Here is an 11,232-nt window from a genome sequence, read left to right as displayed (position 1 = left end):
CAAGAGAGAGAATAATATATACTAATATTATATAGTATATAGTATATATATAATATATAATATATATATATATTATATATTATATATTATAAATTAAAGTTTTCGGATGGCCAAAGTTTCGTATCCTTATTGTGCGATATATATATAAATATATATAATATATATATATTATATATTATTATATATATATATTATATAATATATATATATAATATAATATATATATATATATATTATATATTATATATTAGTTTGGATGCGAAGTTTTCGTTATCTTTGTTGTGGCGAAAACGAAATCGGCCATTTTTTGGTGAACACCAACTGAGGCATTGGCTCTTCTTCCCCGATTCCTAATAATCTCCAGCGTATTACCTCACCCTCTCTCTCGCGAGAACCAAACCGTACCTCAGATGTCCTCTTCGCTTCCCGAACCAAACCCTCTCCCTCGCCCACGAATCCCTCTCTCCTCCTTCTTTCAATCTCTTTCCGCCGACCGCCTTCACCCTCTCCTCATCAATCATTTCATTGATTTTTGAGTTGAAAGATTCACGCTATTTATAATGTTCAGACTTTGCAAACACACCTCTTCATTTTGAGTTGCAAAGTCGCGGACGGAGGAGCTCGACGGCGAAATATGATGGAGAGGAGGGCTGAAGCGCGGCGTGAGAGATGAGAAGGAGAGAAGAGGGATCTGGGAGAGAAGAGGGTTTGGGTCTCCTGAAGAAGAGGACTCTAAGGTTATACGGTTGGGTTCTGGGGAGAGCGAGGTAAGGTAATCGGGGAGATTGTTGCGAATTGGGGAGATATCCATGGGCTCAGTGTGTTCACCAAACGAACGCCCAGATTTCTTTTCGCACAACGACAAGGATACGAAAACTTAATTATATTATCTATAATATATATATATTATATATATTATATAATATATATATAATATATTATTGATAATATTATATATATATATATATTAGTTATATATATATATATTATATATAGATAATATATATATATATATATATTATATGGGTATGCTTGGTACGAAGCACAAATTGGTAGTCGAGGTGGCAGCAATCCCAACTCCACACTCATTCAAATGGAAGATAAGATCACATTCACATGGGTTGAGAAGTGCATAGAGATATGCAACCATTTAAATGAGTGGAGGGGATTGTGCCACCTCACTACCAAGCATAACTTTTTGTGCTTGGTACCAAACATACCCATTTTTCTCATATAGAGAAAATAGGTATGCTTCGTACCAAGCAAAAAAAGTTATGCTTGGTAGTGAGATGTCATAATCCCCTTCACTTATTCAAATGGTTGCATATCCTCATGCATTCCTCAACTCATATAAATCTGGTCCCCCATTTGAATGAGTGGAGAGGATTGTGCCACCTCACTACCAATCACAAAATTTGTGCTTGGTACCAAGCATACCCGTATTTCTCATATAATATATATATATATAATATACTTGTATATATATATGCACACACTCTCTCTCTTAGCATGGCATAGATACTAAGATATAACAATATAAATATATATATAATATAGTTATAAGTATACTTATATGTGTATATTATAGAATTACAGCTATATAAGTATAAATAAGTGCATAAGTATAATTATATATAAGTATATTGCATCTAGTATATATAAAACTTAAGTATATCATATAAGTAAACTGTATAACTGTATTTAAATAAACATAATGTAAGTATGTAACAAATACATATATAACTATATAATATGTATTTATAAATAAAAATATATATTTATGTGGTTCTCTCTCTCATGTTATAATTTATAAGTATGTACAATATATTTACATATAATATATGTATATATAATATAAGTATATCATATAAGTAAACTGTATAACTGTATTTAAATAAACATAATGTAAGTATGTAACAAATACATATATAACTATATAATATGTATTTATAAATAAAAATATATATTTATGTGGTTCTCTCTCTCATGTTATAATTTATAAGTATGTACAATATATTTACATATAATATATGTATATATAATATAATATATAGCTATATATATACTCTTAGCATGATATATATATATATATATATATATATATATATATATATATATATAGAGAGAGAAACTGTTAAATTATGGTTTTTTCATATGTGGAGATTTTTAGTTAATTGTTAAATTATGATTTTTTATATGATTAACTGATTAATAATAAAAAAGTTATTTTTATCATTTTAATTTCTATGATTTTTTGTACTTTTAAATTATATAATTACAAGTGATTAATAATATGATTGTTTATCAAACTTTTGTTTATTTTTTTGCTACGTATCCTTGAAAATAAAAAAATAAAAAACCGACCCGACCCGGTGTCCGGCCTGCTCAGGCCCGGTTCCAGGCCAAAGCCAATCGGGTCCGGGTTCGGGCCTCGGTTTTGCTCAGGCCGGGCCGGCGGCTCGGCCCGGGTCGCTTGGACAGGCCTACGTTTTACAACGTACAACTTAGAGTATTAACGTGCTATGTTTTACAACTTCGAGTGTTTAAGTGTAAAGGTCATGAAATAATATGATACCATTTATCCTTTGTGGAATTCCCCGAAGTTAAGAATGTTTCGTAAAGAATTTTTGCATCTCACCCAAAATTTCAGGTGGTTTTGCAAAATTTATCCGGGTTAATGTACTGCCGAGGGTCGCGTTCGCCCAAAGCCACCATCGCGTTCGCCAATCGAGCTCAACTGCTCGAGTTCGTCTGCGTCTTCCTGGAGCTCGTCGGAGCTCCTCCGCCGTTGGAGGTTGGTATCCATCTTCAACCTAACAATCTCCCACTTGGAGACCAAACCGACGCCAACAGACTATCTCATCAAGCTCCTCTCCTGTGTGGCTCCGCCCTCATCATCTATGCATGAAGGCCAACTGAAGTTGCACACAACTTCAGTTTCTGAAAGGTCGCTGCCTTTGTCAACATATCCGCTGGATCCTTTCTTCCTTGGATATTCTGTTGAAATCCTTTGACAACTCGTCGGGCTCTGTATCTTCTGGAACCACCCTGTTCCTTCTTCACTCGATACACCCACTTGTTGTGACGTGCCTTCTTCCCCATGGGCAACTCAGCTAGTCCCCATGTCTGGTTGGAGATCAGAGATTTCTTCTCTTCTTTCGCAGCAAACTCCCACTTGCTCGCATCTCCACTCTGACAAGCTTCATCAAAGCTTTCAGACTCTCCTCCATTTGTCAGCAACATATAATTCATGTATCTGCTGTTAGGCACAGGAGGACGAGTAGTTCTCCTCAATATCGGAGCTGGTGCGTCGGGCTCCTGCGCACCGTTCTGTCCAACAGGCTCTTCTGGCTGAGGACCTTCTGCATTGGGTTCTTCCGAGAGGTTATCTGGGACATCATCTGTATCTACAAATGTTGACTCGCTCTCTGAGTCACCGTCATCTGTCTTGTGCATGTCCTTGTACATCACCTTCTCGTTGAATGTCACATCTCTGCACCTGATCACCTTCTTGTTTTCGTTGTCCCAAATGCGGTAGCCGAACTCGTCTTCACCATACCCGATGAATGTGCATTTCTTGGACTTGGGATCAGGCTCATTCCTGCCTTGATCACTTATATGCACATAAGCTACACAACCGAAAACTTTGAGATGTGAGAGGGTTACCTCCTTTCCGCACCATACCTCTTCTGGTATTCTGTGCTCCAATGGAACCGATGGACCTCGGTTGATCAAGTAAGCTGCTGTGTTGACTGCTTCTGCCCAGAACTGCTTCGGTAGACCTGACTGCATCCGAATGCTTCTGGCTCTCTCTGTCAACGTTCTATTCATGCGCTCAGCCACACCATTGTGCTGAGGCGTGCCGGGCACGGTCCTCTCCATTCTGATACCGTGCTCATAGCAGAACTTCTTGAATCTGGTGTCTTCATACTCACCACCATTGTCTGTTCTGAGTTTCTTTACCCTCAAACCGGTCTCATTCTCGACCATGGCTTTCCATCTTCTGAAAGCCTCAAACACTTCTGACTTTTTCTTCAGAAAGTAGACCCATACTTTCCGAGAGTGATCATCAATAAAAGTCACGAAGTAGTGTTTCCCACCAATCGACGCGGTGGTTGTTGGTCCCCAAACATCTGAGTGAACAAGCTCTAGCTTCTGCTTCCTGGGGGGTCTGCTACTTGCCTGAAAGCTAACTCTCTTCTGCTTTCCAAGTATGCATTCTTCACACACATCAATCTCTACTGATTGTAAACCTGGGAGTTTTCTCTTTGTGTGCATAACCTTCATCCCCTTTTCACTCATATGACCGAGTCTCTGGTGCCACAGCTTTGATGTCTCATTGCCTGCCGCAACTGAGATCGAACAACGTGCACCTGCTGTCATATACAGTGTACTAGTCTTCCTGTCTCTGGCAATCGTCATTGCGCCCTTCGAAATCCTCCAGTCATCGCCATGGAAAGTCATCGTGTAGCCTTCACTAGCCAGCTGGCTTACTGAGATTAAGTTCCTCTTCAGGTCGGGAATATACCTGACATCCTTCAGCTCCCATACTGACCCATTCAGCTTAATCTTCACTACACCTTTGCCAATAATGGCACATGCTTGATCGTCACCAAGATATACATTTCCAAGGTTTCCGGGGATATACTTCTCGAGGAATTCTTTCTGAGAAGTAGCATGGAATGATGCTCCCGAGTCCAACACCCAAGACTCCTCCTTGCTCTCCAAAGAGCATATCAGCGCATCATCTCCTCCTGAGGTGGAGGCAACATTCACATCTGCATTTGCCTCCCACTCCTCCCGTGCACTCCTGCACTGATTCTTGTAGTGCCCGGTTTTCCCGCACTTCCAACACTCGATAGCCTTCGAACTGTTGGGATTTCTGGATTTGGATCTCCTATCATCTGATCCATTTCCTCTGGTTGAACTTTTACCTCTTGACTCTGTATGCAATACTGAAGAGGTTGTAGCTTCACCCGACTCTCTCCGTTGGATCTCCTCACTGAGAACCAGATCACGAACGTCGTCAAACTTCAACTTTTTCTTTCCCGACGAGCTACTCACTCCGACTCTCTCCGTCGGATCTCCTCATTGAGAACCAGATCATGAACGTCATCAAACTTCAACTTATTGCTTCTCGACGAGCTACTCACAGCTGTGACTGTAGCATTCCAACTCTCTGGTAGGAAAGACAAAAGGATCAACACTCGAACTTCCTCATCAAACTCAATATCAACTGAACTCAATTGGGTCGTGACTGTATTGAGTTCATTGAGATGATGTGCTACCGATGCACCTTCCGCCATTCGCAGATTGAACAACCGCCTCATCAAATGGACTTTATTTGAGGCTGATGGCTTCTCATACATATTTGAGAGTGCTGCCATAAGATCTGCCGTGGTCTTCTCCTTTGCAATGTTAAAAGCAACATTGCGGGTTAACGTCAAACGAATAACCCTGAGGGCTTTTCTGTCCAGAAGATTCCAATCTTCTTCCTTCATACCCTCCGGCTTCTTCCCCGAGAGAGGTTGATACAGATTTTTCTGATACAGATAATCCTCTATCTGTATTTTCCAGAATCCGAAATCTGATCCATCAAACTTCTCTATTCTCACCTTTCCCTCATATGCGGCCATGGCTCCCACTTGAATCTGACTTCCTCTAGATCGTTTCAGGCTCTGATACCAGTTGTTGGGAATTTAACGCCGAAATCCCTAATGCAACAGAAACACAGAATAGAGAACAGTACACCAAGTTTTAACGAGGTTCGGCAACTTCCTACGTCCTCGGGAGCCACACAGTCAATTTCTTATTTAATCTAACAAGAAATTACAAATCAAGAGCAAATTGTATGTCCCTACCAAAAAAATGAAAATGACCGAGCATGTCCGGTTATTTTCATATGTAGAGACTTTTAGTTAACTGTTAAATTATGGTTTTTTCATATGTGGAGATTTTTAGTTAATTGTTAAATTATGATTTTTTATATGATTAACTGATTAATAATAAAAAAGTTATTTTTATCATTTTAATTTCTATGATTTTTTGTACTTTTAAATTATATAATTACAAGTGATTAATAATATGATTGTTTATCAAACTTTTGTTTATTTTTTTGCTACGTATCCTTGAAAATAAAAAAATAAAAAACCGACCCGACCCGGTGTCCGGCCTGCTCAGGCCCGGTTCCAGGCCAAAGCCAATCGGGTCCGGGTTCGGGCCTCGGTTTTGCTCAGGCCGGGCCGGCGGCTCGGCCCGGGTCGCTTGGACAGGCCTACGTTTTACAACGTACAACTTAGAGTATTAACGTGCTATGTTTTACAACTTCGAGTGTTTAAGTGTAAAGGTCATGAAATAATATGATACCATTTATCCTTTGTGGAATTCCCCGAAGTTAAGAATGTTTCGTAAAGAATTTTTGCATCTCACCCAAAATTTCAGGTGGTTTTGCAAAATTTATCCGGGTTAATGTACTGCAGAGTCTCACCGGTTACCAATTTTAATAACCAAAACCTAACCCGGCCCAAAATCAGAAAATGACCAACCAAACCTACTTCCCAATTACTTTATCGAGGATCCGGTCCACCGACTCATTGACCCAGCTCTCGTCAACCCAGTCAAACTGTCTAATAACGCGCCGAATTCTTTTATCCGACTTTTCTTATTTACAAAAAACCCCCTAGAAGCCTACTACCGTTTCATCTCCGCGGGTTTCACATTCAAACTTTCAACGGTCAACCGTCAAATTCCCCTTCACAAATTCAAACCCTCTCCATATTCTGTCTTATATAAAAACGCAAACCTCTAGTTCATTGAACTCCACAAACAAAAATCTTCATCTCTCAAGCTTCTCTCAATTCTCGAATCCAATCAATCTATGGCTTTTATAAGAAGAACTAGAAAATCAAACAAACCCAAGTCTCAAATTTTAGAGGTTTCGATCCCAAACCACTTCAGATGCCCGATATCTTTGGACCTAATGAAGGATCCTGTCACCGTGTCGACGGGCATCACCTACGATCGCCAGAGTATCGAGACGTGGTTCGACACGGGCAACTGCACGTGCCCGGTGACAAATCAAGAACTGGCCGCCGCCGATGCGATCCCAAACCACGCCCTGAGGAGATTGATACAGGATTGGTGCGTCAAGAACAGATCCAATGGCGTAGAGAGGATCCCGACGCCTAAGATTCCTATCAGTCCGTTGCAGGCGACGGAGATCTTATCGGAGGTTTCTTCATCGAGAAATCACGTTAAGGTTCGTGAAATGGTCGCGAAGATTGGGCGTTTGGCGAAGGAGAGCGAGAGGAATCGGAGATGTTTTGTATCGGCGGGCGCTGCTCGTGTTCTAGCTGCTGAATTTGCACGCTGTAGCTCTTTTAACGGAGTTCAAGAGGAGATTTTGTCGATAATATCGTGCTTTTCGCCGCTAGATCAAGAGGCTTGCCGATATTTTGGCTCACGGGGGAGCCTAAAAGCCATTGCTTTCATATTAAAGAACGGATATCCAGCTGTAAGACTCAATGCAGTTTCTCTACTTAGAGAAATTCTCTCGACCAGCAAAGACATCGTCAGGGTCGCGAATGAATCGGATGAGCTAATCGGATCCCTGATCGAGCTCATTCGCAAACCAATTTCGCCAAGAGCTACTAAGACATCTTTGGCAGCATCGTTCATCTTGATATCTTCAAATGAGAAAACCGCGATAAAGTTCGCAGAGTCGGGGTTCGTTCATCAGGTTCTCGAGATCCTCGTAGACTCAGACAAGGGGATGTGCGAAAAGGCATTGGCGGTGATCGATGCAATCTGTGGCACCGAGATAGGGCGGGAGGAGGCGTACGGGCACGCGCTGACCGTGCCCGTGCTCGTGAAGAAGATGTTTCGAGTATCGGATTTGGCAACCGAGTTTGTAGTATCGGCATTATGGAAGCTATGTAAGGATATCAGAGGAGAAGAGAGGGGGGTTTTGGCTGAGGCAATACAAGTAGGGGCATTTCAGAAAGTGCTGCTTTTGTTGCAAGTTGGATGCAGTGGGGGAGTTAAGGTGAAGGCAACTGAGCTGTTGAAGCTTATGAATGGATCAAAGGAGAAGTTTGATTGTGTTGATGCTGTGGATTTTAGAGGGTTGAAGAGGTCATTATGATTTGATACATGAAGTGGAAAACTTTTTTGCTTTCGTTTTTGTTAGTTTTGTACAAAAAAAATTACATTTTTTAGTAACACACAAGGATTTATGAAGAATTTGATACATGTTGTTAAAGGAAGATGAAATCTTGTGGCTTGTTCTCTCATCTCTTAATTTCACTTCCATGAATCTTGTTTATTACCATGAAATGTCAATAATCTTATGAGAAAATGATAAGAAGTGTTTGCCTCTTTGGATTTCTTAAAGGGTTTTAAAAAAACAACAACATATATATATTGAATCCTATCAACTTCAGAAGTATGATCATTGATCACTCAAAGGTAAAAAAGAAAAAGAAAAGAGAGGAAACAGAATATAATTCCTCCTCTTTGTTCAATAGTTACTCTTTTTGATCTGTAATCACTCTTTGACTAATCAAAATCTATTTTGAATCATGTTCTGTATCATTTATAAATATACCGATCAAACTTTATAGATATATACCAACCAACCCTTTCGAGGCTATCCTATTTCTAATTGGTTTTTTTTTTTCTTCTAATTTTTCTATCAATTATTTCCAACAACTTAACAAATATATTTGCTTCCAAACAAGGAAAGAAGTTGTAGCCATTTAGGAGAAGGTAAAAAATGTGGCCGTTTGGCTTTGGACGCCAGGGGTAACCGTGGATACAATAGTTGATAGTCAACAAAGTCGGAAGTCGGGTGAAGATGGACATTTGCACTCGTGATATGTTGCGGGGGAGGCTCTAAATTAGTGCGTGTAGTCGATTTCCTTCAAGAATTCCGACTTAGCTACTCGGCAGCAAAAGGGGGGGTTGCCATTGGACTCTGGGTACTCTAACGTGACAAGATTCGAACAACAGAACTCCGATGACGTGGATGATGGCTAAGATGGATGGTCTTAGGCTTGTTGAGGTAGAGAACGAGAGGTGTTTAGAGAGAGAGAGAGAGAGAGAGAGAGAGAGTCAGCAATCCATCTTCGTTGGCTGTGTTGACCGTGTGGATGAGCTAGCACATCAAATGGATGGGGCTGGTTCCCTGTTAAATCCCCTCTTAGCTATTCAGGTCAAAGGATTATAGCTGCAAGGACCAAACTATAATAGTTAGGCGCTTTGGAGTGAAAAAAAAAGAGAGTAGTTAAGAGTCTAAATTCTATTAATATGTTTTATTATTTTATGAATAAATGCTTTCAATTTCTTTTTCTAGCTTTTAGTTAGTAATTGTTCTTTCTATTGAAGATTACAACATGGCAACCTGCTAAACCATGTGCTAGCTAGATTGATAGGGTAAAAATGATAACAAAAAATTACAAGCGCACAACTATATATTAAGTTATAGTATAGAAAAAATGTCGAATCCCATGAGGAAGGTGTTTGTAGAAATTAATCAAAAGTAATTCTTAAGTTGTATGTGTGACAATTAAGCGTGATGAAAGTGTGTGTTGTGTTGGGAATTTAACGCCGAAATCCCTAATGCAACAGAAACGCAGAATAGAGAACAGTACACCAAGTTTTAACGAGGTTCGGCAACTGCCTACGTCCTCGGGAGCCACACAGTCAATTTCTTATTTAATCTAACAAGAAATTACAAATCAAGAGCAAATCTCTAAACTGAGATTTCTCAAATGAACACTGTAGCTACAGTGTTAATACCCACAATAAATATCCTCTTCTCTTTTCTCTCTCTTCTTAAATCTCCCCTCAACTACTGTTGAAAGCTGGGATTAATTAAGAAAATCGCTGCTGCGATTTTAAGGGAACGCTGCTGCGTTAGAAAGATCCGCCGCCAGAGAAAAACGAAAGGGGAAAAAGCAACAAAACCCTAAGGATTAGGGTTTGCTTTTATAGGCGAATCGTTGACAGGCTGGCGACAGCCTGTCGCCAGCGGTTGCTCGGACGCGGATGTGGGAGCGCCAGACGCTGAGGTCGGCATCGTCTGGACGCGAGGGTCGGAGCTTGAACGCGAGGGTCGCGTTGCCAAAACGCCGAGGGTCGCGTTCTCCATCGATGGTCCGCCGCCAGAGAAAAAACGAAAGGAAAAAGCAACTAAACCCTAGGCATTGGGGTTTGCTTTTATAGGCGAATCGTTGACAGGCTGGCGACAGCCTGTCGCCAGCGGTTGCTCGGACGCGGATGTGGGAGCGCCAGACGCTGAGGTCGGCATCGTCTGGACGCGAGCGTCGGAGCTGGACGCGAGGGTCGGCATCGTGGATGCGAGGGTCGGAGCTTGAACGTGAGGGTCGCGTTGCCAAAATGCCGAGGGTCGCGTTCTCCATCGAGGGTCGCGTTCGACCCAAACGAGGGTCGCGTTTGTCGTCGAATTCGCTGAGTCGACGTCCACGCTCGCCTGCAACATCCTGGAGCTCGTCGGAGCTCCTCCGTCAGCGGAGGTTGGTATCCACCCCAACCTAACATGTTGTGGAGAGAGAAAGAGAGTGGATGTGATTACATACAAATGAAAACAAAACGAGATTGAGAATGGAGAAAGAAAGATGAAGAAAAGGGAATAAAACCCAGAAGCAAATAAAGAAAAATCAAGAACAAAGAGAAAATTCAAAAAATTAAAGATGGAGGAATCAATTATAGATTTGAGGAATCTAGAATTGAATCCACTAGTCAATGTCACTTATAAACTTATGAACTATTCTCTTTTTATCACATTTTACTTTAGATTTATTAAGTATAGAATATCCTACCACTTAAGGCAAACATAACATATCCTATTATCATCCAAGTAAAATTAATATTCATGAAAAGAATAACAACTAGATAGAAATTCTAGAATTCATTAGAATAACATATCTTACAACTCAAGGCAAGTATTGATTATCTAATTCTTCTTCTACCAATTAGTTATCTAATTGAGTATCCTAAATATGATCATTTTAAACAAAAGAGAATAATCCACAAATTATAAAAGAGATCATCTCCTACAAGAATTTAGTTTAACATCTTAGAAAATAAAAGTAAAATAAAAATTAAAGAGTATGAAGGAAGGAAAATAAACTAATTACAAAAAGAAAAAAATAAGAACAAGCAAGTAAAGATCTAAACTATGAGCAAACACAAAAGAACAATAAAGAAAAT

The 11,232-nt window shown here is 40.2% G+C and overlaps 1 protein-coding gene across 1 annotated transcript; it reads left to right on the top strand.

The window, feature by feature from the left end:
- On the top strand, nucleotides 6,833-8,330 carry LOC109833790 (U-box domain-containing protein 21-like). The gene has a single exon (XM_020401606.1). The coding sequence runs from the start codon at nucleotides 6,878-6,880 to the stop codon at nucleotides 8,141-8,143; it is 1,266 nt and encodes a 421-aa protein (XP_020257195.1). The 5' UTR covers nucleotides 6,833-6,877; the 3' UTR covers nucleotides 8,144-8,330.

This window comes from Asparagus officinalis, chromosome 3 (assembly GCF_001876935.1).
Source record: "Asparagus officinalis chromosome 3, Aspof.V1, whole genome shotgun sequence".
In the NCBI taxonomy this organism is placed as follows: Eukaryota; Viridiplantae; Streptophyta; class Magnoliopsida; order Asparagales; family Asparagaceae; genus Asparagus; species Asparagus officinalis.
This window is presented reverse-complemented; position numbering and strand designations above follow the sequence as displayed.